Consider the following 26,490-nt stretch of genomic DNA (forward strand, 5'->3'; position numbering starts at 1 on the left):
GATGTAACTCTCCAAGCTTATCCAGCGCGCTCATTAGCACTGGCATTCCATCGAAAAAACTGTTGATGCCTTGCTCAATTGTCTCTACCACGCCAGTCGTCTTGATCACTTCATTGGCGACAGTAAGAAGCGGAGAGAACGCGGTCTGTTGTCCTTGGATGGCAGACACCTTGTTCTCTGAGAATATCATCAGTTAGGATGCATGAAGCTGATGCAGTCATGCGGGGTGGAGCCGACCTATGGTATTGAGAGCTTTCTCGACTTTTGATGGCTTAACTTCTGTTTGAACCACGGCCCATGATTCTGTCAGCATCTCAGACATCGCGTTATTGGATTGCACCGTCAGCGCAGGTGGAATAGTAAGAGCCATGGTCAGCGCCATAGTAGCAGCAGTCCCATCCCTGACATCTTTGCTCGAGTCTTCATCAGGATCTTGAATAGGTTTCGTAGATGATATGGTGAGAGCGTGGTCACGAGAATCATAACTTGGCGCAGGAGTGGTTGCAGCACGTATGGGGTGCGGTGGAGGGAGGAATGGGAGTGGAGGCACAGCATCTCGCTCCTTTAACCCGTCTTTGTGGATGTCATCGTCGACCGAACGGTTTCGACGAAGAGTGGACATGCTGAGTCGTTTCAGCAAGCGAATTGCGCTGGGCATGTCGCAGAAGGGATGATCACAACGAGGGATCGTCACGCTGCTGATTAGCAGCAGACGGTCCTATATGAGACCCATGGCGGATCGACAAGAATTCGAAGTAATCAATAATAAGAATGATATATTACCACCTTGATACATGAGCTGAAGTATCCTGTGCGCTGAGCGCTCCTGCGACTGCCTCGATTGAATAAAGATCTATAACAGATACACGAGGAGCTCGGGCCTTAGGCTTTAGGCCTTAGGAACGAGGACCTTATATTTACTAATGATGCATGATGGGCTATCGAAAGGAAATGGGCTTTCACCAGTCTTTCTCCGCAATCGATCGTGCTAAATTGCCAACCACAATCGACATCTTTGAATGGTCATAAATTGTGATCTGAAGCGACTTTCTTGAGTGCGAGACTTGAAGAGACCATGATGTGGAAGGATATGGAAGAAAAGAAAGGTGGATGAGATTGTCCAGCAAGCGCCCGGCGAGCCGAAAGGGATTAGACGGGATTAGACGCGCACCCAGCTCCTTTGTAAGATGGCTGACTAATGTGGCTGTCATAGCTGTCTGGGGCGGCCTGCCCTTGTCCTCCATCTCTTACCCTTCTACTGCCATCATCCATGGTGTGTGCGACGATACTTTCGCTCCGTAGTAAATCATTGATTCGCGATGGTCGACTCAGTCTACCAATTGCAGAAGGCGGCTCATCCGCGACTTCAAGCGGCTCTCAAGCGACCCGCCGGGCGGCATTTCGGGCAGCCCTTGCCCAGATAACATCATGCTCTGGAATGCAGTCATATTTGGCCCAGGTGCGTCGCTGTCCTACGTCAGGCATGTGAGCTTTTCTGATTACTGCTTCAGCGGAAACGCCATTCGAGGATGGGACTTTCAAACTCCTCTGACCTTTGACGAGTCGTATCCCAACAAGCCCCCGACTGTGAAATTCTTGTCGCGCATGTTCCATCCAAATGTGTACGCCAATGGCGAGCTCTGTCTTGACATTCTACAGAACCGCTGGTCCCCAACATACGACGTTGCCGCCATCCTCACCAGTATTCAGAGTCTCCTGCACGACCCGAATCCGAACAGTCCCGCCAATGCTGAGGCGGCACAGCTTTATCGGGAAAACATGAAAGAGTACGTACGTCGGGTCCGCGCGACCGTGGAGGAAAGCTGGCTTGAGGAGGAAGAAAAAGCCGCTGTCGAGGAGCCCAGCGCCTGAGCCTGTGGTTGGAAACCATCCGCGTTATCTGGGCTCATTCGACATTGGGCAGTTGGGTATGGTCGGTTGGTCTGATGGTGAATGATACGCCGGTCTTGTTATTGGATCATCGGGTATTTATGGCGCTGGGAACGTCTCCGCCAATGGATAAGGGTTCCGTGCCGTGCACGTTTAGTATGCCGTAACCTCAGCTGCAGCTCTACGTCCCTCGGGGGTGCGCTTCTCATTTATTTTATATCCCCTTTGTTTCCTCACTAACATCTCTATGCTCATAGCACCTCACCGTCTTTTCCCATATCACGTTCCTTCCGCTTGATTCCGAACTCTTCGTTATGGTTGCAGCCATTGCTGTCGTGTTCTATCTTAGTCAAGCATGTATACGACTTGTCCCGTATACATATTCCTAATGTCTACGATTAAGACCCATGATTTCACATTCCCTTATGAGATTGTGATGTTGCATCCGCCGATTTTGAAGTCCAAATATTGATCGTCAAGACAGGTTGCTCGGCTGAAACTTAGGTGCACTCGCTTTGTCAATCCTGTCATGTGATCAGAACACGTACAATCTTCACGTCTGTTCGCGCCACATGCTCCCCCCTCCTCCCTCCTCCCAGGAACCCTCGTTTTTCGTCCTTCCTCGCTAGGAACATTCATATCATCTGGCGGTAGTAATGGTGACCGTCACTTCTCCGGCTGCTGCCAATGAGCAGGAACAAAAGCGAAAGAAAGCGGCAGCAGACAAGGCTAAAGCTGCTCATGTGCGCTGCGCTTACTTTGAATGCAACCAAACATACTGATAAACTTCATGTGCCTTTAATTGGACGCTATTGTATTCACGCTTACTCTGCTGAATGTATTGGTGCTTTACCCTTATGCACCGAGCAGCTCTCAAAACAGTTGCAGATGCGCCTGCAATATGCCCATCTCAAAGTCGAACACGGATGGGTACGTTTCACACTCTTTTCTGTCTCAAGAGATTCTCACCTCATTTGCATTGCTGAAGCAACGGCAAAACTTGAATGAGGTCGAGAACCTGTACTTTCACCACTCCGCTCTCAAGGGCCGCTCTAAACCGACTCCAGTCACTATTATTCCTCCATCACCTGCTCGCGCATCCATACCGAGGTCAACATCTACGCTGCTTAGCATGTCGCCTCCAGCACTTACACAAACATCAACTTTATCTTCGCTTGGCGAGGATGCAAGCTTCGGTGCCGAAGGCACGGGGTCGATCGAGCTTCTTGATGTCAACATGTTCGAGGCCAAAACACCTTCAGCATCTGCGGCCTCATCCTCAGCGCAATTCATCACCCACCATCGCACCAACTCACTTTCCTCAGCCCCGACGTTACCTGCCTCCTTCGCTTCTGCTGGGCGCCCGACTCATTCGCGCACGGTGTCCACGGACCACGCGCACATGCAACAGCAAGATATTTCGATGTCTTCGTCGCCATTTGTATACACACCGTCGCCGTTTCCCATCCCCTCGTCCTCCGACGTGGAGAGAAACGGGTCCAACGGCCCGACCACATTTTCACCTTCACCCTTCGCCCCTTCTGCCCTGCCTCCTACGACCAGTGCATCGCCCATGTCCTCCGCATCCCCATTTTCCCCTCCCATACCTGTTTTACCTGCATCAACTCAGATGTCTCCATATGCACACATGCCTCTCCCGAAGCCAAGGCCTCTGACCGCATCCCATTCCATGCCTCTTCCCTCTCCAACACCTGTCTCAGCCCCCATGACGCTCTCATCCGCTCTCACAGCCCCAAATGTACTCCAACTGCCGCCGCCGCCACCACATCAACTAGCACAACTACCATTGCAACCGCCATTATCGCAGCCAACACCCCCACCCCATCCGACCTCGCCCATGCCACATTATCCTTCGCACGTGCACTTGCAATCGCAATCGCACCCACACATGCATCCTCACGGGCACCAGCCCGTTCACCAAATAGCTTATGGATACCCGCAGCTCAGCCGGCCCACGAAAACGTTCGACATCCCCACGGCCGCCCCACAGCATCCGCCCGGCGGCCCAGGGCAGGGAGCCGGAGGTGGCGCGCCTCTCACGTACGACTCGTTCTGGAACTCTCATTCGGGCGCAGGATGGCGGCGGGTTATCGGGAAGGGGCAGTCTCCAATTGCCAGTGTGAACGGCGGCGGTAATGGGTCCGGTGCAGGCGCGATAGTCGCGGTAGGCGTGAGTGCTGGCGTGAACGGGAGTGTAAGCGGGGCCATGACAGGGTGGAAGGGGTAGGTGTATTTCTCCGTCGCCTCACTGTATTCTTGTTACTTTCGCGATGCTTTGGTGTTGTCAATGCTCAGAGTGCAACTCTATCTACGTTATTTTGTTTTTGGTCTCACCTCACCATGGGCTCGTTGTAGTCGCATGATGTTGGCACCCACTTCAGAATGCATTGATGCATTGGGAGTCCAGTGGCCTTGTGTCGGCAAGAAGTGGTGAAGATGACGGAACAGACTCTCGTGATCCAGCGATCTGTCACACTTTCACAGAGATTTCAAATTATTTCCAATCCTCGATCACCACAGCGGTACTGCGACAGACTGCCATTCGAGAACTTGCCACAACACGTTACACGAGCCGAAAGCACTATGGCTGCGGAAAGTTCTTCGAACATGTTATCTCCCGAAGCATTTCTCAAACTCTACATACCTCCCAGGTGTCTCAGTGTCAACAGTCCGATAGTCAGTCTGCGACCCAAGAGTGACCGCCCAGATTCACAGCAATTGTGTCTATGGAAATGGCCTGCTCGCCACACTCAAGGCCATGACGAATTGGACAAACTGTTCCGACGCTATCGATATCATACGATACCTGACGACTCCCCCAGTATTCGGATGTAAGCATTCGTCTATATCAGTACTCCTTTGTCGTACTCATGCAGCCTCGCCTAAAGGGACAGCGGTTTCGACGTCAAGTATATTGAACCAACCATCCAGCTCATCAACAATGAATTTCTCACAGACGAGGCACCGTCTCTACGATGCGAGATTGACTCCATAAATCTAGGTGAGTCCGACACTGTTTCTTCGTGGACTTTCTTTGACCACGCCTACTATGCGCTATAATCAGGATATGGGATGGCTAGGATTGTGTCTGATGACTGCCCTAGGATTCCACCGACCATCGGAGACTCTACTGCGAGCTCAAATAAATGTCGGCTCATAGTCTTGTTCATAGTAAACTGTTTTCCCTCGTATTCCATTTAAACGTGCGCTGATAATTGAATAACAGGATCCTGCCATTGAGATCGATTGGCATATCTTTGAACCTATGGGTAAGAAGACTTCTCTCCCCCCTGACAACATAGCTCGGCATTTCTTTGATTGTCTAATCTCCGAATGCAATCGAGTCGGCAGCCCATATGGAATGCTTACAGACGAACGTCGTATGTCCATTCTCTATTTTCCCCCCGACGGACCTCCGGACCCCTACCGTCTGCTTGATCTCGATTATAACTATTTTATTCGCAACCTGTCGGTTGCTGACTCCCCTCTTCGTCGGACTATCGCTGCCTGTGTGCTATTCTCAGTCGGTACTGGTTCACTGAAGCCAGTTCGTCGATTCGATCTCTGTCGAGGTGCCCTGCGTGACCCAGCATGTTTGAATCACAGCTTCTCAACGGAGCCTGAGATACTTCAATCTTTCCGCTCCTACCGCGACTTTGATCTATATACTCTCCAGCGATCGCCAGCAGCTTGGCATCAGTTTGTGTGCTGGCGAACATGGGCTCAACGGCAAGCGGCTAATCCACAAACACGCATCAAGCGGGGATCCGTGTTGCGTGTTCAATGTAATGGATTTCTACGCAATTATCGTCCATGGAGGTCTCCGTTCCCGAATCCACGCCCTCCTCAAGAGACTCTTGACATTGTAGCACGATATCCGCGTCCCCGAGATGCCGCGATTGACGAGGCGATCGCACAAGCGTTTCAAAGAAACAACCATCTTACATTCGAGATTATAGATGTCAAACGCGCGGGTCCAGACTATTTCTCTCAAGTCTTTTTCGGCAAGCTAGAAGGGACGGATACAGCCATCTGTGTCAAACTCTTCGACGAGCGCCTTTTTCCATGCAGCCAGCAGCCTGAATACGGCGAAGGCGTTGAACCAGAGCTGCAGTTATTTGATCTCAACTTCGCGGACGATATGATGCGTCGTGAAGAAGGGGTGTATTGTGACCGTTTACAATATCTCCAAGGGTCCATGATCCCACACTGCTATGGGTTCCACATGGTACGTCTACCGTGCTGTCCTCTTTTCCTGCATAGATCTGACTAACAAGTCTCAAAGCTCACACTTCCGGACGGATGGGAGGTGCTTGGTTTCTTCATGGAAATTATAGACGGACCTTCGTTGTGGGAAGTTGGGCAGCAGAACAGATCTCCGGATTTCCAAGCAAGTGTGGTGAGAGGCATTCAATTTAATCTTGCATTTCTTTGTCATATGAACTCACGCTCTATGCCTGCTGTTTAATTGAAACCTAAATTACATAGGTCACAAGCGTGCGCCATATGGTACGAGCACTTGGATTTGCAGGAGTCGATCAGAGAGATTGGCATCTCGATCAGATTCTGTGTCCTAGAAACTCCCCGGTAACTGTTCCTCCCCACGGAGACGATGACGATGCTTGTGTGCAGTCACACAGTGCGATTCCTTCTCATCTCCCAATGGTCCTGATCGATTTTGCATTTGCGCCACAGAAGTTGGGGGAAGACTGGTCTCGGCCTGGGTACCCTATCCACAACCCTTTGGTATTGACGCTCACATTGTATGATGAAATCAGGGTGCCTTACGATATCATTGACGACCATTGGCTACCAATGATGGAAGAGGAATATTGAGTATCAGTGCCTCGCGTGTATCTGTCAATCGAAATTTTCTTGGTAGCTGGTACTTCCTTACGAGTAAGCGCAGGCTTACAGCAGTCGGAGGAGTCTCAAGCGATGTGGGGCCTAAGTAGAAACAATATGATATAGAGGTGATGCGATTGTGCGTCTGAACAATATGCATGCTGAATGTAATGTATGCAGAGGTGCTGACATCAGCGAGATTAGGCAGCTCATCTAACGAAACTAAGCTCCGGTCTGCACCGCAGATCATTTCACAAGTTTGCACCCTTGGTCCTTGGTTTACATTTTACTTGAATCTATACAAACTGTGCGCCCATTTCCATACCAACCTTAAACTTCTTCACTAGGGAACAATGCCTATCAACCAATACTGTAGCCTTGCTCCGACGACTAATGCTAAGTATTGCCGCTGACTGGCTGTGGCCTCCGGAACGTTGCCTGTTTCTTGGCCGTCGCTGCTGCAGCACTTCGCACACGGAATTTGTCTGCTTCCTCCAACAGCCCTTTCAGGTCTTTCATGCCTATCCAGAGCAGATAAGCGAGAAGTAACCTGGCATGTTATCTTTCAACAACAGCCCAGTCAACGAAGAGAGTCTGTTCTTCGCTGGTATCCAACCCTGATTCGGCTTGCCGTGGTAATTTTGCGACGATTACGTTGAGGTAGTCGGTGACATAGATGCAGTCTACGCCATAGTGGTAACCGTATCGGACGGCTTGTTGTAAAATTGACATGGTGCCTTCCAATCGATCGACGCCGCCAGCGAGCGAAGCTGCCCTAGTGGCAATCTGTTGCACTTCATGAGGAACAATATGGCCAGCTTTCTGCAGGACAAGTATGATCAAATGTATGTGTGTGTGCTATATGTGATGCATACCTTGAACTCGACTGCCACCAAACCCTTCAGGACCGTCTTATTTCCTTTTATGATCTCCTCTCGCAGTTCAGCACCCGTATTTATGTTGAAAAACTGAGACAACTCGAGATAATGGTTGTTGGATGATGCAAACGGATGCAATTCTTTACGCTTCAATACGGAAGATCCTTCAAGCCATTCATTGTTTTGTTCCTTCTGACGGGTCTGAATACCAGGGCGTTCCTTGTTAGGATTGTGAGAAAAGACAATGGCTTTATCGGCTCTCGTGACACCAATAAGGTCAGGTGCCTTTCGCTCTACGCGTGCACCTCGGTCTACGACAAGCATTCAGAATGATCAGCCGACGAATACAAGAGTGAAAGTGAATACATACCCTCGGGCTCTGTGATAGAGATATTGGCTAGATTGCTAGCCACGTCATCGACGGTGGCCAACTGCGGTGCTTTGACATCATTCAAGACTCGTCTGATGGATTCGCTCAGAGATTCCAAATTGATGTGCATATATTTTGTGTGGATGCACGAATCTATAAGATTCATTTCTGGTGCCCAGGATCGAGTAATAGCGCACAAAGGCACTATAAGCTGAGCGTCACATGCAGACCTGAGTCCTAGGATGAGATCCATGATATTGCATTGATAGAGGAGCAAGTAGACTCACACAATGTCGCCTTCTGTCCTAGGAGATATAAATGGAATGTCCCCCGCATGGAGAGCCGATTCTGGCGCATTTGAATAAGCATGGCATCTTCGAACCCAGAGGGTTCGAAATTAAGCTTCCAGTCCCATGGTTTGGGGGAGAATTTATAGTGTAAAAGAGACGTGGCAGCCCAGTTGCGAGTGGTACCATTCTGAACTGTAGGTGGAGAGAGAGTGGTAAGGGGATCTTGATCAAAAGGCATGGGTTCGGCGGTCAAAAAATCCCAAACAGGCGACGCCGTTATCGACCGGTTACAAGGCAGTGAGAGAGTGAGAGGGAGAGTGAGAGATGTCTGACCGACTGGGCTGAACAGGGACGAGGATGGGCTCTTTATATATCTCAAAAAAAAAAATCAAGACCTGATATGATTGATTAATGTAGACAAGAGTTGATTCTTGAAAAGTGACCTGCTTAGGGAGAATCAGTAGACGCGACAGTTCAAACTCGACACCAGACTTCTACGGAGACCTATACAGCATGCGAAGGCAGATTGTTTTAGCGCATGGACACATAGCGAACTCCAGGAACGTACATTTGGGTCACTCTTGCGGAAAATAAGAACCATAGAGTGAACTTTATTGTTCAGTGCATGGCACGATAGCTCTTGATGGAGGCGAAGACCTTGTTGATGCTGACCATCTTCGAATGATAGGTTGACGGCACCAGACGAGATTGCTATCAACTGGGACTCCTTCGTGCCAACATAGCGGTGCATTCACAAAATCTCCTGATCTCCTCGGGAAGTCCTGGATATCATCTCATCGGAAACAGCTCACCAACTCAGGGTTTCTACAGGCAATGTCCATCTGGTTATTGAATTGTTGTTACCTAGCCGCTACAGTCAACAAGGGCAGATGGCGCCGAGCAGCTACTTTGGTACGATGGATGACGGGTGAATTTGGGATTTGGTAGATACAAGCACAGTAAAGTTGAGAAATCTGATCTGTCGGCTATTCACATCCAGGTGTGCTTGTTTCGCTTCTCAGTCAATCTGATCAGGCAGCATTGCGGTCATGAGTCAATTGAGTGGGGACAAACTGAGCTCAGAGCCACGATGGACCATGTGACTTGCCGCTGCCCTTTTGACGATCGGCCATCACTCTCTTCGGTAAGTAGAGGTGCAAACGCTGTTGCGAATACACAATATGTCATGCCTCGCGCTTATTTCCGGCCGGGTCTTCCACCGCGTTCACCGCGTTCACCAGTGACACGGTGGCCCACAGCAATCGGTTGAACTTCATAGACACCATGGCCACAGAAACTTCCTCGACGCTATTATCACCCGAAGCATTTCTCAAAGTCTACATCCCTCCCAGGTGTCCCAGTGTCAACAGTCCGATAGTCAGTCTGCGACCCAAGAGTGACCGCCCAGATTCACAGCAATTGTGTCTATGGAAATGGCCTGCTCGCCACGCTCAAGGCCATGACAAATTGGACAAACTGTTCCGACGCTATCGATATCATACCATACCTGACGACTCCCCCAGTATCCGGATGTAAGCATTCGTCTATATCAGTACTTCTTGTCGTACTCATGCAGCCTCGCCTAAAGGGACAGCGGTTTCGACGTCAAGTATATTGAACCAACCATCCAGCTCATCAACAATGAATTTCTCACAGACGAGGCACCGTCTCTACGATGCGAGATTGACTCCATAAATCTAGGCGAGTCCGACACTGTTTCTTCGTGGACTTTCTTTGACCACGCCTACTATGCGCTGTAATCAGGATATGGGATGGCTAGGGTTGTGTCTGATGACTGCCCTAGGATTCCACCGACTATCGAAGACTCTACTGCGAGCTCAAATAAATGTCGGCTCATAGTCTTGTTCATAGTAAACTGTTTTCCCTCGTATTCCATTTAAACGTGCGCTGATAATTGAATAACAGGATCCTGCCATTGAGATCGATTGGCATATCTTTGAACCTATGGGTAAGAAGACTTCTCTCCCCCCTGACAACATAGCTCGGCTTTTTTTTGATCATCTAATCTCCGAATGCAATCGAGTCGGCAGCCCATATGGAATGCTCACAGACGAACGTCATATGTCCATTCTCTATTTCCCCCCCGACGGACCTCCGGACCCCTACCGTCTGCTTGATCTCGATTATAACTATTTTATTCGCAACCTGTCGGTTGCTGACTCCCCTCTTCGTCGGACTATCGCTGCCTGTGTGCTATTCTCAGTCGGTACTGATTCACTGAAGCCAGTTCGCCTATTTGATCTCTGTCGAGGCGTCCTACGTGACCCAGCGTGTTTAAATCACAGCTTCTCGACGGAGCCTGAGATGCTTCGATCTTTCCGCTCCTACCGCGACTTTGATCTATATACTCTCCAGCGATCGCCGGCAGCTTGGCATCAGTTTGTATGCTGGCGAACATGGGCTCAACAGCAAGCGGCTAATCCACAAACACGCATCAAGCGGGGATCCGTGTTGCGCGTTCAATGTAATGGATTTCTACGCAATTATCGTCCATGGAGGTCTCCGTTCCCGAATCCACGCCCTCCTCAAGAGACTCTTGACATTGTAGCACGATATCCGCGTCCCCGAGATGCCGCGGTTGACGAAGCGATTGCACGAGCGTCTCAGATAGACAACCATCTTACATTCGAGATTATAGATGTCAAACGCGCGGGTCTAGACTATTTTTCTCAAGTCTTTTTTGGCAAGCTAGAAGGGACGGATACAGCCATCTGTGTCAAACTCTTTGACGAGCGCCTTTTTCCGTGCAGCCAGCAGCCCGAATACGGCGAAGGCGTTGAACCAGAGCTGCATTTATTTGATCTCAACTTTGCGGACGATATGATGCGTCGTGAAGAAGGGGTGTATTGTGACCGTTTACAATATCTCCAAGGGTCCATGATCCCACACTGCTATGGGTTCCATGTGGTACGTCTACCGTGCTGTACTCTTTTCCTGCATAGGTCTGACTAACAAGCCTCAAAGCTCACACTTCCGGACGGATGGGAGGTGCTTGGTTTCTTCATGGAAGTCATAGACGGACCATCGTTATGGGAAGTTGGGCAGCAGAACAGATCTCCGGATTTCCAAGCAAGTGTGGTGAGAGGCATTCAATTCAATCCTGTATTTCTTTGTCATTTGAACTCACGCTCTATGCCTGCTGTTTAATTGAAACCTAAATTACATAGGTCACAAGCGTGCGCCATTTGGTACGAGCACTTGGATTTGCAGGAGTCGATCAGAGAGATTGGCATCTCGATCAGATTCTGTGTCCTAGAAACTTCCCGGTAACTGTTCCTCCCCACGGAGACGATGACGATGCTTGTGTGCAGTCACACAGTGCGATTCCTTCTCATCTCCCAATGGTCCTGATCGATTTTGCATTTGCGCCACAGAAGTTGGGGGAAGACTGGTCTCGGCCTGGGTACCCTATCCACAACCCTTCAGTAGTGAAGCTCACATTGTATGATGAAATCAGGGTCCCTTACGACGTCATCAACGACCATTGGCTACCGATGATGGAAGAGGAATATTGAGTGAGGGTGCCCCTCTTCCATCTGTCAATCCAAAATTTCTCAATAGATGTTACTTTCTCACTAGTAAGCACAGGCTTGCAGCGTTGGGATAAGTCTGAAGCGATATGGGACCTGACTGGGGTAAAGAGTGCATAGTGACGACTCACTGACGCATGATCTTGAACTCTAGCAAGGGTAGTCTGCAATCTGACACACAGGGAATGCCATTATGTTGCTGAACAATACGCACACATATGCTGAATGTAATGTACGCTGAGGTGTCGATATCCGCAATAAAAATTTGAAGATCATGCATAGTTCAATGTCAAGATATTGGAGCTCCAGTGTTCACTGCGAATCACTTCTGAAGCTTGTACTCAAGGTCTTTCGTTTTACATTCTACTTGAGTCTATACATATTGCTGTGCGCCCCATTCTGTACCTCCGCTGAGTAGTTGATACCTATCGACCTGTAACCGTAGCCCTGCTCCGACGCCGTATCCTAATTATTACCGCTGACTATCCGTGGCCTGCGCAGTGTTGACTGCGTCTCAGCCGTCGCCTTTGCAGTACCATCTATGCGGACCTTGTCTGCTCCCTTCAACAGCCCTTTCAGGTCGTCCATGCTTTCCAGAGCAGATAGGCAAGAAGTAGCCTGGCATCCTTTCTTGCAACAACGGCCCAGTCAACGAAGAATGTCTGTCCTTCGCCAGTATCCAACCCTGCTCCGGCTTGCCGCGGTAATTTCACAACAATTACGTTGATGTAGTCAGTGACGTAGATTCAGTCCACGCCACGATCTGTCACCTCCTGTCACAGCTTGGAAGTCTCTTAAAGTAGCTTGAAGTCCAACCATTACAGTACTCTGTGCGGCTGAACTCGATGCGTGCAAAAACTCCCACCACTCTTCTGTCTCCCGAAGCATTTCTCAAGTTTAGAATATGTCCCAAAACAAATACGTCTTCATGCACGCCTCAATCGTCGAAGAGTCGCTATGTAGATTCTCTGGAACCTCTAGTGTGCTTACGGAGATGGCCCGCCCACCGACGCAACGAGGAGTCGATGTTTGACGATTTTCTGCGGCGATATCGACTTCACAAAATTCCAATTGACCCGTTCAGCACTCAAAGGTGACTTGGCATCTATATGAAGATTTTTAGCATCAGCTCGAACTCACCGTTCTCAAGTCACGGCAGTTTCACGGCCAAGTATATTGAGCCAACAATACAGCTCATCAACAATGAATTTCTCGTAGATGAATCGCCGACTCTGCGATGCGAGGTCGACGCAGGCCATCCAGGTCGGCATCATTTCTCCCGAAACCCTCATTTACGATGCAGACGTTGTTTATCGGCAGAGTACTGGATGGCCAGAATCGTGACCGACGAATGTCCTTCTGGCGCAAACGATGATATTTACTCAAGTTCCGATCTCGTAACATTGTGCCACCACCTCGTCATAGTCATCGTAATTGCATTCTCCTTGATTTCCATTCGTGATCCATGTAGGTTGATGTTGTATTGCAGGATCCAGCGATGGCAATTGACTGGACTACTTTGGATCCAAAGGTCAAGAGGATCTCTCTCGCCCCAGACAACATAGCTCGGCCCTTCTTCGATGTCCTAGTCGCTGAATGCCGCCGACTCGGCTGCCCTCACGGCATGCTCACGGATGAGCACCACACCGCCACGCTGTTTTTCCCTCCACTCGGATATATCGATAAAATGCCACCAAATCCCAACTCCAACTTCTTCATCCTGCAATCATCCGTCATCGATATCCCAATTCGATGGACCCTTGCTTCCAGTGTATGTTTTGCGATTGGTCAGTATATTAAGCCATCTCGTTTGGACGAATTATGTCTGGGCGCACTGGGCAACCCTGGACATCTAGAGTGTGGTTTTTCGACAGAACTCGAGGCAATTCAGTCTCGCCGTTCGTTTCGCGATTTTGATCTGTACACCCTGCAGCGATGTCCGGGAGCTTGGGATCAGTTCATGCGCTGGCGAGTATGGGCGGCGCAGCAGGCGCTTGACCCGCAAACTCGCGTCGAACCTGGGTCTGTTTTGAGCGTCGACTGCGACGGATTCAGACGCAAACATTGCCTCTGGAGATGTCCATTTCCGAATCCTCGGCCCCCTCAGGAAACTATCGACATTGTGACACGATCTCCGCGTCCCCGAGATTCGACGATTGATCGTGCAATAGCAGAAGCATCTTCAAGCGGCAATCGTCTCTCATTCGAAATCACGGATGTCAAACGTGAAGGTTTGGAATACTTTTCACAAGTATACGTCGGTAGGCTGCAAGGGGTGGCTCAGGCTGTGTGTCTCAAGCTATTTGACGAACGCCTTTTCCCATTCACTCACGAACCACAATACGGGAATCATGTGAGGCCAGAGACTCAATTGCTCAATCTCAACTTTGCAGATGATATGATGCGACGCGAGGAAGCGGTCTATTGCGATCGCTTGCAATACCTCCAAGGGTCCTTGATCCCGCACTGCTATGGGTTTCATATAGTAAGTTTTCCGTGCTATATTCTTCTCCAGCGTGTCGTGTTCGATCGTCATTTTTGAAAGTTTACGCTTCCGGACGGATGGGAGGTGCTCGGGTTTTTCATGGAACTCATCGACGGGCCATCATTGTGGGAAGTTGGACAGCGGATAAAATCACCAGCACTACAAGCCTGCATAGTGAGAGCTCTTCGATATTACTCTACCCCCGAAATTGACGTCCCATTGCTGCTCCCTATCAAATCAACTAGGTCACGCATGTTCGACATGTAGTACGAGCTCTTGGATTCGCAGGAGTTGAACAGGGAGACTGGCATCTGGATCAGATTCTGTGTCCCCCACAGTCGTCACTGAATATGTCTGTTGATGGTGTCGATGATCGACAGCGAGACAACGGGCACCCTGCTTTCCACTCCATGGTTTTGATCGATTTTGCGTTCGCACCACAGAGACTAGGAGAAGACTGCTCTCGACCAGGGCATCCTGTCCTTAATCCATCTATATTGATGCATATAATACAGGCAGAAATCGGGATTTCGTGGGATGTGTTGAAGGATCATTGGACCCCGATGATGGAGGAAGAGTATTGATCGATTTTCTCTTTTGTAGCATATATTTGCACGTGGATAGGTGTGGCACGGCTTGTCCCCAGTGCTGACACCATATGGTGGTGGACATTACTTCATGCATGTCAAGTCCCAAATATTTTTTGGGGAGCTTGTAAATGAATTTCTATTAAGAAACTATACCCTACTTTAGAATAGATCCGCCGTTTTGAGAGAAAGAAAATTCTTAACCCTAACCCTACCCAAAACTGCCAAATCGTCTGAGATCCTGATTATTCTCCTCCCTCTATCCGCGCCCAAAATTTATCTCTTTAGAACAATTAGACAAAGCTTTTGGACGGGACATTTTGCACAAGACAATGCACTCTTGACAGCGGAGGATAATTGCGATGCAGCACCATACATATTATATTTACGGGGTATTATGTAATAAAAAGCGCTAAATTGGCCTATCAAAAACTGATATTAATGTAGAGAGATTTCTGACCTCGGGAATCAATCCAGTACATCAATGAGAGTATGTTTAGCAAGTTTAAGGAGCATTAGAGCTCATGTGGCCACGCAGTAGCAAATCCACGGGCGGCGTCAAGACGTCACGAAGTGGTGTCCACCACCATACGAGTGCCTTGGGATCAAGGCGTTAGACAGTCCAGTTGCTTTCGATATAAGTGCCTCAGTCCACAGTTTATGGTAGTATGGACTCGATGGTCAAAACTTCCATCAGCAGATGACTCACGGTATCACAGTACACCCTCGCTGCCGACCTCAAGACCTCGAGACTGAGGCTGGAGGTCTGAGGCGTGCCTGATGAAACAGCTGTATGTCTGGGTCACAGGGACTATGAGAGCAGATAGCGTGTGAAATTAGCCTCCAGCGAGTTCCAGTGCTTTCCAGTGGCGTGCCACCAACCTGAACACATGGCGACGCCAATTAGTTTTGCTAAGTATACTTCCTTTCCAAGACCATCCTTTGTCTCTGCACCGCAGAAAACCCTCGTAAACACATCAATCGTGGAACTGGCCAATCTGGCGGTAGCTCTTGGTTACATAGCCCAAGCTCCTCGTCATACCATGGCATTGTGTCAAATGCACCCACCGCCATCGCCCACTATGACTCAACATTTGCTATTGACGATGGTTCGAAGTCATCGATGTACGTGATCCTTGATCTCCATTCAGCTGACAAACGACGCTTACCATCATGCTGCTCGTTCTTGATGTTCCCTCCAGTTCGATTGGCAAAATTTCACTGGGGCAATTTGAATATGATTTTTGGTTCCTTTGGCGCAAGACTCAACTCCTCGTGGGATAACCTATTGTCATACAGAACCCCGCAAAAGTCACTCTGCCGAGTTGAGCTTCCTCGTTTCCGGTTCATCAGCAAAACTGAAGGCCCGCGCACTTGGCCGGTTGTGATTTGGTGATTCTGTGAAAACCGCTGTCTGGCCACCCACCCATCTCTTAGCGGCCTTTTATCGATGAGTTCCCTGGTATATAAAAGACCAACCCTCACCTGTGTCGTGCTTGTCTCTGTGCACCTACTATTGAGCATCTTCTCATTCTCTTGCTTTTCAACGCGACGACGATGACATTGACCGTCTGGGATTTCCTAGTCGAAGAACCTACAGCTTTCAGGCGGGATTCTGTTACACCCAATCCTCCCCAACCTCGCATCGGCACTACTACTGAGTGGGCTAAGCGTGAGCTGGCTACGTACTATTTAGATGATGAACCTTGGGACTGGAGAGCTGACATGGAGGAGAATGGCTTCCACCAAGCGATGGTCCGGTCAAAGGTTCCACAGGGACTGCGTGCGGGAAGAGTTACTTTTTTCACACCTCGGACGGAAGCCGATATCGCGTGAGTTCAATGCACACTTGGTCTATACATTGTTCTATACAGGCATCTGATGTCACGTATCAGCTCAGCTTGTGATGCTCAAATCATCGTACCTATATGCGATATCGCACAGTCCTGGGCGAAAGAAATGAAGCTTGACGCCTGCATATATACGAATCATCTGCAGATTGATCTGGAAGCTCTCAGCGAGGCCGTTGAGACGAGCAAGCACAAGATAGATTCATCGGCAGTCGCCAAAGCGGCCAAACCTACAACGCGTGTCGACACTCTCAAGTTCGAAGGTATGTGACCCGTCTCACCTTGAATGACGTTCGTACTGAGATTGGCTTTGATACAGAGTCCACTGGGATTGAACGCAATGAGCCTCCACTGATCGGGTCTACTCGAGTCGATAAAATTCTTGTATTTTCGGAGGATGCCACCTGAGACTCAGATCCGGGGATTGAAACTCGTGGTTCGACTAAAACCCAAGCGTGGAGAGAGAGGCTCCGAAAACGAGGCCGGGACGAGATTCCACTCGGACCGATACCAACTTCGGCAAATGTCTATCTGAAATCTGGTGAATTTTTCAATGTGAAAGCGGATACGACGCTCGAGCAGGCTATCGAAGAGGGAAAATCGATCTTGAAGGGATTGGTGGCTGTGGAGTTTAAGGTGCGCTATATACTCATTGCTCAGTGGTCAGAGGTTCAACATAATTGGCTATACAGAAAGCTGGCCACATCATTCCCAATGAGATTCAGTCACTTGCATCCACAAGGGTTTCCCTCGCGCAGAAAGCCAGTTCTAAAGAAGGTACAATGTCAATTCTACAGCAAGGCGTTCGGTACGCATATCATTATGGCGTTGACTGTGTCTATATCACGGATTACATCACTGTGCTTGTCCTGAAAATTCCGGAGCGTCCCGTCGAAAAAGGGGCTAACAAGGGCAAATATGCGCTCGAGTGGGCTACGGTCGGGAGGAAAGACGCCAGATTGCTTCTCGCTTATTTGCTATGGAAGAGCATCCATCATCTGGCTCAATTCCTGAAGGATGCAGATGACGAGAGGGTGAGCGACGCCACGGCCGAGATAGCGAAAAAGCAGGCAGACCTCAAGCTACCCCAAACGGTGGCTAACCGCAAAAGAGGTTGAATCGGCTGGAACACATCCGTAAGCGTTTCCCCACATTCCTTCGTATCAGTGATATAACAGTAATGTAGGTCTTCGATGTTCATGATATGTTCGCAAGAAAAATGGAATACAAACCACGTGTATCTTGTTCATCCGTGTCGGACCATTCATGCTCTTGTTGTGTTGGATGACGTATTATGAGGAGTTGTGCACGATATTGTCCATGGTTGTAAACATACCAACGTTGAGTGGCCACAAATAAATCTCATGTTTTGGCTGGATACCGCGCGACAGTGACACGTGATGTCGATGAGTGACGGATTGGATCCTTTCAATGTCTACCATTCCAACGATCCTCACATTTTGCTCGGCAGCAGTATGCTCAGGCCACAGAAGCGTAAAGACTCAAAGATCAAGCGGTGAAAGCAGAAAATTAACACATCGAAGCGGTCTAGCGATCAAGGTCTTCGCCAGCTACGTTTTTTCAAGCAGGTTATATGAGGCCCTGATCCGAGCTCACAAGAAAACATGGACTCATCATGGAAGATCTAGAATACACATTCAAATCCAAAGTGAGAAAGAAACCCCGCCGATAGCATCGGCAGACGAGCAGCATGTATGTTTTGAGCAGTATAAAGCGGTACATGGCATGATCGTCATAGCGCATACTCCCCCGCACGACACAACACTCCGGCGCACGCTCATGCGCGGCCGGCGCCAGGAACGTTCCGTCGCTCCCGTCGGCCGGGGCGCTCGGGCACATTGACGGCGAGCTGCTCGATGACGACGGGGATATCGAAGTTGAGGTGCTTGAGGAGCTCCTATATAACCGCCAGAGCGGGTTCAGCGTGTGACTGCAGCGCAGTACGAGAGGGTGCACCTCGGTGTCGGGGTCGACGGTGAGACCTGTGGCGCTTGTGTCGAGCGCCGAGACCTCTGGGACGTAGTTGTCCTTGCGTTCGCGCTCCTCCTCCTGGAGCTTGAACGAGATGCCACGGACTGGGCCACGCTGGATGCGCTTCATCAGATGCGTTGTGAAGCCCGAGATCTTGTTGCGCAGGCGTTTTGAGGGGACGACAGCCTGCAGGACGGGGCAGAGCGCCAGAGGAATAGGCACACGGAGAATCAGAACGGCGGATTGGAGGGGTGGAAGCGCAGACATACGACTTCGTCGATGATACGCTTGTTCGTGTGGAAGTCGAGCGTGAGGCGGGGGTAGCTGAAGGAATCAGTTAGTACCACGATCCCTGTGGCCACGTCTCCTTTGCAAATCCTGCCTCTGTGCATCTCGGTGCAGTTCCTCTCATAACTCCCTCACAGGATTCCGACAAGGATAATTCAGGACACTACACTCACTATTTCTCAATGAGAACGCGAGAGGCCCTCTTGGTAGTCTTCGTGCGAACGCGACCCTATACCAACACACCACCAAAAGTGAGCATTCCAATTCGAGCACCACCTTCTCTGTGCCTCCATCTATCCGCTTACCATGTTGACAATAAATCTGTAGGGAAAAAGAGGAGGTTACAGCGGCGGGGACGGTGAGCAGGCCTTGCGGGATGTCTTGAGGGTCGTGTCGGACGAGGGTGCGGCGATGTCCGCGGTGGCTGCGCAAAACTGTACAGCTCAACTCAGCCACACCTGCCTTTTCCGGCCACGCGCTGGCAGCGCAAAAGGCGAGACGAGACTGGTCCTCGTCTCCGTTCCTCTCTCCTCGTCGCTCTCCTCAACACTGCCCCTCAAGGTGAATTTCTCTCTCCCGGCTCCTGCAAGGCGGCGAGCGTGCAAGGCGACGGAACACTTGATGCTTTGCTATACTGCGATGGCTTCGACGGTGTATCACGATCCCCCCACCGCCAGCTCGTCTTGACTCGCGCTCTCCGTAGCGCGACACTCAGACGAGCGATGTATATGCTTACCCGTCATCCTTACTCCGCACAGACTCTTTTTGGCCCCATATCTTTAATTCTTCAAGATGGTCCGCGTCTCTGTCCTTGTGCGTCGCATATCTCTGTTCAGTCCATGCTCATGCTCACGAATTCACCTGCACGTAGAACGACTGCCTTGTCAGTATCTAGATGTTGAATCGTACCGTATTCCACGCGAAGCTAACGTGATCGCTGTATGCATAGAACAATATCGTCAATGCCGAGCGCCGTGGCAAGCGCCAGGTTCTCGTCCGTCCTTCTTCCAAGGTCGTCGTCAAGTTCCTCAGCGTCATGCAGCGCCACGGTACGTTTTCTAATTTACCATGTCATGCATTCAAAATATGTCATTACTGTCATCTTTTATTTGTTATATTCCTACTACATTTATCTATGCACTCGGAGCGATAACTACGATCGACGAGGTCTCGCTCCCACCCGCCCCTCGTTTTAACGCTCCGAAAGATTGACGACACGTCTCTAATTAACCATTATAGCACATTTCCATTCTGTTCACGGATCTGGGTTCACTACGGAGACCACATCTTGCTACCTTACTCAGAGGCTTTCTTCACTCATCCCAACATTTAAAACGATACGAGGATACTGATTGCCACATCTACAGGATACATCGGCGAGTTCGAGATTGTCGACGATCACCGTTCTGGCAAGATCGTCATACAATTGAACGGCCGCCTAAACAAGACCGGTGTCATTTCGCCCCGGTTCAACGTCCAAGTTACCCAGATCGAGTCCTGGGTCAACTTGCTCCTCCCCGCGCGTTCGTTCGGTTACATCATTCTCGTGAGTCTTTACATGTTGCCATTTGCACAAGATCAAGACTAAGGGGCCTTGATCGTTGTAGACCACGTCGTCTGGCATCCTTGACCACGAGGAGGCGCGTCGCAAAAACGTCGGAGGCAAGATCTTGGGCTACGTCTACTAGGCGCTTGACTCGACGATCTGCACGAGGTGTCACTGTCTATGCTACATGTATTTCTGGGTCTCCCGTTCCGTCGGGAATAAAATGCCTGAATATGACCAGGTCGCTGTTATGCCAGCCTCTTCTGTAGTAGTACTGTTAGTGTGAGATGAGCGTACAAGAGGCGATGGCGCGGAGAAGGGTGTGGCCGGGCGCCTAAGGCTGGGTGCGGCGAATCCCGTGTTTTTCAGTTGATAGTGTGTGCCCGAGCCACCGTTGCTCACTCTTCCTCCCTGCTCCTCCTCTCCACGCTCACGACACGCGGCCTTCGCTGCTCGTTACGACGACAAAATAATCCCAGAAAACATCACATTTATTCGTCACGATTGTTCTCACCTGTTCATACACAGCTCCATGACATTGCCTGCCAACGACGCTTTCTCCCTGGCGCTCGCGCACTCCTCCGACTCGTCCTCCTCACATTCACATTCCGTCCCACGACGTCGCTCGCTCACCCGCTCGCCGTCGCCCAAAATCACATTCTCAGCGCCCTCGGGTCAGGTGCGGAGGAGGATCCCGAAGAGGTCCGCATCTGGGAACCTGAGCACAGGCGCGCCCGATGGGGGGGCACGACTCGAGGAAGTTGAGGAGATGCAGGAGGTCGAAAGGGGGCTTCTGGGCAACGGTACGCTGAAGCCCTCAGATGAAGACGTCAAAATGAAGCAGAGCGCACGGAAAGAGAACGCCGATAAGGTCGATTGGGAAATTCCGAGAAAAGCGCTTCATTCGTCTATCGGTACGGGTCTCGTTGTGCTTGTGTGCCCTACGCTTTTTTGGTGTTGACCGTTTTTTTTTTTTTTTGATTTCAGGCTTCCTGACGTTGTATCTATACACCTCGAACGGTACCCCGCAACCCGTTGTGCTCGCACTCGCGGGCGCGCTGCTCGTCATCGTCCCCGCGGACATGCTTCGTCTCAACTCACCCGCCTTTGCGCGCGTATATGAGCGTTTCCTAGGGTTTCTCATGCGCGAGAGCGAGAAGAAGACGACGAACGGCGTGATTTGGTACATCGTCGGCGTGCTCTTCGTGCTCACGCTCTACCCTCTTGACATCGCCACCATATCTATCCTTATGTATGTATTTCGCTTCTACGCTTCATGCTCGGTTCCTTTTGACTCCGTATCACTCTGATCGCGTCTCCCTGTCGTGTACAGATTATCGTGGGCCGACACAGCCGCGTCGACGTTCGGCCGGCTCTGGGGGCGCCACACGCCCCCGCTCCCCGCGCACATCCTCGGGCTCCCGCTCGCCCCGCGCAAGTCGCTTGCCGGCTTCCTCGCCGCCGCGCTCACGGGCGCGGGCATCTGCGCCGCGTTCTACGCGCACCTCGGCTCGGACGCGGTCCGCGCGGGCGCGAGCTGGGACTTTGTGCGCGGCGTGGCGGCGCAGGGTGTGGACGGCAGCGCCGTGGGGGGCGCAGTGCGCGCGTGGCTGAGGGAGCGCGCGGGCTTTGAGGGTGTGGCTGTTGGCGGGTGGGCCGGGCTCGCTATGATCAGCATCGTGACGGGCGTGGTGGCCGCGTTGGCCGAGGCGTTGGGTGCGTATCATGTTCTTCATCCTGTGTTCTCGTTGTCGTTGTTGCTGATCTTGATACATTTTTGGCGCTTTGGACAGATTTGGGATCCGCAGACGACAATCTGACGCTGCCGATCATCTCTGGAGGGTGCATATGGGGCTTCCTCAAAGCTCTCAGCTGGTTCTCATCGTGAGACGTATACCGCTTCGGCACCGCTGCTCGGCTCTATGCACGATCGAACCTCGTCAGGCATCCTAATTCGCTGGCACTACCCTATGCCCGCCCTAGAGATTGCTACCTTACACTCCAGTGACGCGTTCAATTTTTTTTCTTGATTAGTTCCTCCATATGCCATTTGGATTTGCTCTTCTTTTCAATTTCATACAAGTTCCATCTGTTTATTATATTCTTCTTGTTTTGGTTTGAGACGCGTCTATACCAGCTTTACATCGTCACGGCCTTCAATCTTCACAGAACATCGTCGTTCATCCACTGCTTCATATAATTACATGTCTCTTTTGCCCTTCTTAGTCCCGTCGACCATTTTCGTCGTCTTGTGGCGATCAGCTACGTGCCCCGCTTCTATCTCATGCTCTATACTCTATTCGGCGGTCTCTGTTGTTGTTCAGCGACTCGGCTTCATTTGTAGTCTGTACACTCGAATAGGTTGCTTCGGGTTCGGTGCTCTTGCACATAGATACGCTTATTAGCGCTCAAGCTCTGGTGGCCTGGTAGCGGGCATACTGAAGATATTATCTGCTACAGCCCTAGTCTTTACAAAGGGACGCAACAGCAGTCATATGTTCAGAAGGATGTTGGCTCATGCGCAACAATAGCAGTTATCACAAAATCAACTTCAATCCTCTTCGTTTGAGCATCGAGCCTATATAAATACCCATGCGGAATCCTCTCAGTCAAGATTAGCCTGTTTGGTCGTGACCGCAGCGATATACGCATCCCAAACTCCGGCGTCCTGATCTTCCTTCCTGCTCCCTGCTTGCGCGCCCCCAGGCGGGGCCGGAAAGCTATTCAGGATGTCCGTGGAGGGAGGTGATCGGGTCATCCAGCCCATATCGACCCACTTCGTCGACACGAACGCTTTGAGGAAACCGGTGTTGGTCGGTTTGCCGTCTGGCAGGGCGTATTCGATGGGGTCGAAGCCCCCTGGGCCGTAGCCGACGGTGACATATGTTGGCATTCCGGCTGGAGATGCGCGCCGCAGGGGTGGTGAGTCGCGGGACGGGGGCGCGTACAGCAACTGCCGACGTGGGCAGCAATTTTCAGAACTTTAAAGAGGAGAGTGCGAGCGCGCAAATAAAGTCAGGGCTTACCCGTATGCTATAGTCCGACGGGTCGAAGTAGAAAAGATACGGGTATAGGTCGTAGTCGGAGTGGTTGACGATGGCGCAGCCGTATCCCGCGCCCTCGGCTGTGCTCAGGATCGCTCTGCTGTCGACGAAGAGGTCCCCCGATGCGTCGGGCATATTGAGCCCCACGTCTGACTCGGTTAGACGATACAATTCCAGTGTGACCTCGTCAATTCCGCTGCTGGAGTTGTGCCGCTCGAGGTGCCGCTTGAAATGCGAGATCGTGTCCAGGATGGAGGGCAAGCGATCGGCGTCACCACTCCCTGGGATGCGAACAGTGTGCTCTGTATGTGCCAACGTGAGCGCGTCCAATCTCTCGACGATGAAGTCGCCGTTGGAATCCTGTTTGACCGCGATGTCGGCATTCGAGAGAGTGTCCACTCGTACAAAGCTCTGCTTCGACTCGTATGGCTTTGAGCGGACAGTCTCTGGAGGGACTGCCGGAGGAAGGAAGGCGATTGCAAGGCGTAGAAATTCGGTAGGGTCGACATAAACCTTCAAGTCGTGGACACTATGTGGAACAAACACCGCCGCCGGCAGAGTCAACGCTGGAAGCCCAAGCGGCCGTGCTAGAATAGACCAATCATCGCCGACCTCCTCGACTGCAAGAGCACCGAGGCCTTCTTCGACCACAGACTCCGCACTCACGGCCGTGGCAGGCACTTGCATTCCAATGGCCAGCCGATGGAGCCGCCCGGCGCTGATCTCGTACCTCCCGTCCTGCCTCAGTTTTAGTTCAAATCGTCTCAGAGATCCCGCGTCATATGCCCCATTGAAAATGTTGCGCATGGTGTGGGCGCCCTTGCACTGCGGCGTCTGGCCCGGGAAGATCGGTAAGAGGTCGATGAGTTCCGCGTATGTGATACCGTCCATCGCAAGCTGCCGGAGCCGTCGAACGAGACTGGCGGTAAATAGTCCAGAGGCCGGGTGTTCTGCGCTAGGCTTAAGTTCATAGGCACACTGACCTTGCTGGCAAGCGGCGAGAACAATGTGAGAAAGTGCAGCATCGTTCTGCAACCCAGCAGGGATGTTCTGGATGGTCGATACCCGAACCAATAGCTCCATGTCGATTTCTAGAATGTTGGACAGGCATGGTTTCGCTAAGAAACGGTCGCGCAAGGAATCTGCATATGATGCAGCAGCGCCCGAGTGGCAGCAGTCGAAAATTGCAGTCTGAAAACGACGGCGGTTAGACGAACAGATGTCAGATGTCAGAAATACGAACAATGTTGTCGCCTTTGGCGCGAGCGAGTTCACGAAACAATGCATTCATAGTGCGACCTGGAATCCCAGGAATAAGGCCATGGTCATCCTCTAACCATTCGTCGTGAGGGCATAGTGTTTCCATTGCGTTTTCCTGAGATGACAAGAGTTGAGAGGCCTCAGCGCGACTGCCTCGACCAGCGTAGTAGAAAATGATGGTATCGTCACGTTCAATATTGGGGTTTTGTACGAGGTCGGTGAGAAAATGGGAAATGATAGCCTCGCGTGTGGCAGACTCATCGGTGAGTATGGAGAGCTGAGAATCCGGCACATTAAATCGTTCAGAAAGCAACGCTGCAAATGATTTGGCATCGTGGACACATCCACCTAGGTCGTCGACTTTGGGGGATTTGTACTATTAAATCGTAAGTCACTATGTGATGCCAGATATGAATATACTATACCTTGTCGATGCCAATCACAAGTGCAAACATGCGGGTTCGCAAGCGAGAGCTGTCAGGGATATCAGTGACTTATAGTATTGATTATCACGGTTAGAAAGGCGAAGTCAGTCGGCTTCAGCCTGATATCATTCGTGCACACGCGCTTTAAAAGAAGATTATACTGACTGTGACACAGTTTTTCTTACATGAAATGCTAAAGCAATTGAATCGCTTCCGATTTGAACCGTTTTCATCTGCCCTATACCATATCTTGAGAAAGTCGAGATATCAAAAGTGTAATGAATTTACCATCCGATGGAACATCGAGGACCCATCCTGTGGTTGATCCCAAAAGGTACTTCCGACCTAGGAGGCTTTTCCGGTAAAGACTGACGACTATATTTTGATCCTCGCGTGCCGTGCTATCCACAATGAAGATGGAATATTTGGTAGGACGAGTTCTTTGAAATACTCACAAGGTAAAAGTCTCTTCCCACCTAGCTGATTTTCCTCTGCTCGCAATCTTAGTCTCATAGGTTTCACGGCCGACCTCGAGTTTGAGAAAGCATCTCGGGAATAATAGGAAATTTCGCTTCAGGCCGCTTACGCCTATGGCTAATAACAGGTTGAGCAGTTCGCAACATGCTGAAAAGACGTGCACCCACCAGACACTTCAAGTTTGTAAACAGAGTCTCTAACGAAATTGATCAGTACTGTGAAAGGGTGGACCCGTTTGCAAAGTTTGCATGAAAAAATCAGACCCGATGTAAGGCACCTAAGTAAGTCCTAGGTCCTGACTATCGACGGTCGATGGTCCCTCAGCCACTAAATTCATTGTTAGATACGTACACAGTTCTCTTTTCAGACATGGCGGTGGTTGGAAGAAGAAAGTGTCTCTGGAGGAATGTCTGGAAGAGGGTCACCTTTATGCTGAGATATAACGCGGCATCATGCTTGTTTGCTGCACACATAATGACGGGATGTTTGACGGTCAATCTAGGGCAGCACCATAGAGCAGCATACGCACTAGAACGCTGGTTCCACGATATGAATAGCCTACCTCGAAACTAGGCCGCGTCACGTCTAAATTATTAATTTCACAGCCCCTCACAGTGACAGTCTCCCAGTAGTGCATGATGTGCACAATGTGTGGGTTTTCTTAGCGACGCGATAGTTTTTAATGCAACAG

The 26,490-nt window shown here is 50.6% G+C and overlaps 12 protein-coding genes across 12 annotated transcripts; 9 read left to right on the forward strand and 3 right to left on the reverse strand.

The window, feature by feature from the left end:
* Positions 1 to 1,258: 1,258 nt before the first annotated feature.
* HETIRDRAFT_460537 (uncharacterized protein) lies at positions 1,259 to 1,872 on the forward strand (the record flags this gene model as incomplete). Its single annotated transcript, XM_009552445.1, has 3 exons — positions 1,259 to 1,273; positions 1,333 to 1,459; positions 1,529 to 1,872. The coding sequence occupies exons 1-3, from the start codon at positions 1,271 to 1,273 to the stop codon at positions 1,870 to 1,872; spliced, it is 474 nt and encodes a 157-aa protein (XP_009550740.1). The 5' UTR covers positions 1,259 to 1,270.
* Positions 1,873 to 2,546: 674 nt separating this feature from the next.
* On the forward strand, positions 2,547 to 4,138 carry HETIRDRAFT_454558 (uncharacterized protein; the record flags this gene model as incomplete). The annotated part of the gene is made up of 3 exons (XM_009552446.1): positions 2,547 to 2,633; positions 2,761 to 2,820; positions 2,879 to 4,138. The coding sequence occupies 3 exons, from the start codon at positions 2,547 to 2,549 to the stop codon at positions 4,136 to 4,138; spliced, it is 1,407 nt and encodes a 468-aa protein (XP_009550741.1).
* A 383-nt stretch (positions 4,139 to 4,521) lies between these two features.
* HETIRDRAFT_479786 (uncharacterized protein) lies at positions 4,522 to 6,747 on the forward strand (the record flags this gene model as incomplete). Its single annotated transcript, XM_009552447.1, has 6 exons — positions 4,522 to 4,742; positions 4,800 to 4,912; positions 4,976 to 5,082; positions 5,138 to 6,139; positions 6,197 to 6,310; positions 6,400 to 6,747. Coding segments are annotated over exons 1-6 (1,686 nt in total). The 5' UTR covers positions 4,522 to 4,740.
* Positions 6,748 to 7,314: 567 nt separating this feature from the next.
* HETIRDRAFT_429515 (uncharacterized protein) lies at positions 7,315 to 8,532 on the reverse strand (the record flags this gene model as incomplete). The annotated part of the gene is made up of 4 exons (XM_009552448.1): positions 7,315 to 7,578; positions 7,632 to 7,945; positions 8,005 to 8,157; positions 8,292 to 8,532. 4 exons carry the CDS (start codon positions 8,530 to 8,532, stop codon positions 7,315 to 7,317), a joined length of 972 nt encoding a protein of 323 aa, XP_009550743.1.
* Positions 8,533 to 9,561: 1,029 nt separating this feature from the next.
* Positions 9,562 to 10,442, forward strand: HETIRDRAFT_479787 (uncharacterized protein; the record flags this gene model as incomplete). The annotated part of the gene is made up of 4 exons (XM_009552449.1): positions 9,562 to 9,826; positions 9,883 to 9,995; positions 10,059 to 10,165; positions 10,221 to 10,442. Coding segments are annotated over exons 1-4 (690 nt in total), but the record flags the coding sequence as incomplete, so codon positions are not given.
* A 177-nt stretch (positions 10,443 to 10,619) lies between these two features.
* On the forward strand, positions 10,620 to 11,830 carry HETIRDRAFT_429516 (uncharacterized protein; the record flags this gene model as incomplete). Its single annotated transcript, XM_009552450.1, has 3 exons — positions 10,620 to 11,222; positions 11,280 to 11,393; positions 11,483 to 11,830. 3 exons carry the CDS (start codon positions 10,620 to 10,622, stop codon positions 11,828 to 11,830), a joined length of 1,065 nt encoding a protein of 354 aa, XP_009550745.1.
* Positions 11,831 to 12,690: 860 nt separating this feature from the next.
* Positions 12,691 to 14,914, forward strand: HETIRDRAFT_174152 (uncharacterized protein; the record flags this gene model as incomplete). Its single annotated transcript, XM_009552451.1, has 6 exons — positions 12,691 to 12,938; positions 12,996 to 13,108; positions 13,166 to 13,275; positions 13,335 to 14,330; positions 14,391 to 14,504; positions 14,576 to 14,914. The coding sequence occupies 6 exons, from the start codon at positions 12,691 to 12,693 to the stop codon at positions 14,912 to 14,914; spliced, it is 1,920 nt and encodes a 639-aa protein (XP_009550746.1).
* Positions 14,915 to 16,474: 1,560 nt separating this feature from the next.
* HETIRDRAFT_429518 (uncharacterized protein) lies at positions 16,475 to 17,885 on the forward strand (the record flags this gene model as incomplete). The annotated part of the gene is made up of 4 exons (XM_009552452.1): positions 16,475 to 16,749; positions 16,792 to 17,030; positions 17,183 to 17,403; positions 17,460 to 17,885. 4 exons carry the CDS (start codon positions 16,475 to 16,477, stop codon positions 17,883 to 17,885), a joined length of 1,161 nt encoding a protein of 386 aa, XP_009550747.1.
* A 489-nt stretch (positions 17,886 to 18,374) lies between these two features.
* On the reverse strand, positions 18,375 to 19,385 carry HETIRDRAFT_479797 (uncharacterized protein). The gene is made up of 5 exons (XM_009552453.1): positions 19,353 to 19,385; positions 19,221 to 19,276; positions 19,029 to 19,083; positions 18,745 to 18,945; positions 18,375 to 18,685 (listed from the first exon to the last, which is right to left on the reverse strand). Exons 1-5 carry the CDS (start codon positions 19,353 to 19,355, stop codon positions 18,566 to 18,568), a joined length of 435 nt encoding a protein of 144 aa, XP_009550748.1. The 5' UTR covers positions 19,356 to 19,385; the 3' UTR covers positions 18,375 to 18,565.
* Positions 19,386 to 19,566: 181 nt separating this feature from the next.
* HETIRDRAFT_479799 (uncharacterized protein) lies at positions 19,567 to 20,735 on the forward strand (the record flags this gene model as incomplete). The annotated part of the gene is made up of 6 exons (XM_009552454.1): positions 19,567 to 19,608; positions 19,806 to 19,860; positions 19,919 to 19,930; positions 19,997 to 20,096; positions 20,415 to 20,593; positions 20,655 to 20,735. Exons 2-6 carry the CDS (start codon positions 19,840 to 19,842, stop codon positions 20,733 to 20,735), a joined length of 393 nt encoding a protein of 130 aa, XP_009550749.1. The 5' UTR covers positions 19,567 to 19,608; positions 19,806 to 19,839.
* A 334-nt stretch (positions 20,736 to 21,069) lies between these two features.
* Positions 21,070 to 23,094, forward strand: HETIRDRAFT_446249 (uncharacterized protein). Its single transcript, XM_009552455.1, has 4 exons — positions 21,070 to 21,507; positions 21,581 to 21,845; positions 21,927 to 22,309; positions 22,387 to 23,094. Exons 1-4 carry the CDS (start codon positions 21,126 to 21,128, stop codon positions 22,479 to 22,481), a joined length of 1,125 nt encoding a protein of 374 aa, XP_009550750.1. The 5' UTR covers positions 21,070 to 21,125; the 3' UTR covers positions 22,482 to 23,094.
* Positions 23,095 to 24,859: 1,765 nt separating this feature from the next.
* On the reverse strand, positions 24,860 to 25,358 carry HETIRDRAFT_327427 (uncharacterized protein; the record flags this gene model as incomplete). The annotated part of the gene is made up of 2 exons (XM_009552456.1): positions 24,860 to 25,273; positions 25,323 to 25,358. Coding segments are annotated over 2 exons (450 nt in total), but the record flags the coding sequence as incomplete, so codon positions are not given.
* Between the last annotated feature and the right edge of the window lie 1,132 nt (positions 25,359 to 26,490).

The sequence above is a fragment of the Heterobasidion irregulare genome, assembly GCF_000320585.1.
Source record: "Heterobasidion irregulare TC 32-1 unplaced genomic scaffold scaffold_10, whole genome shotgun sequence".
NCBI classification, from domain to species: Eukaryota; Fungi; Basidiomycota; class Agaricomycetes; order Russulales; family Bondarzewiaceae; genus Heterobasidion; species Heterobasidion irregulare.

Coding starts and splice junctions, on each gene's coding strand:
- HETIRDRAFT_446249 (XM_009552455.1), top strand. CDS start 21,126: ATGACATTGCCTGCCAACGACGCTTTCTCCCTGGCGCTCGCGCACTCC. Junction 21,846..21,926: donor GCCACCATATCTATCCTTAT/GTATGTATTTCG, acceptor TGTCGTGTACAG/ATTATCGTGGGCCGACACAG. Junction 22,310..22,386: donor CGCGTTGGCCGAGGCGTTGG/GTGCGTATCATG, acceptor CGCTTTGGACAG/ATTTGGGATCCGCAGACGAC.
- HETIRDRAFT_479797 (XM_009552453.1), bottom strand. Junction 19,084..19,220: donor CGCGTTCTCATTGAGAAATA/GTGAGTGTAGTG, acceptor TGATTCCTTCAG/CTACCCCCGCCTCACGCTCG. Junction 18,686..18,744: donor CCGTCGACCCCGACACCGAG/GTGCACCCTCTC, acceptor GCGGTTATATAG/GAGCTCCTCAAGCACCTCAA.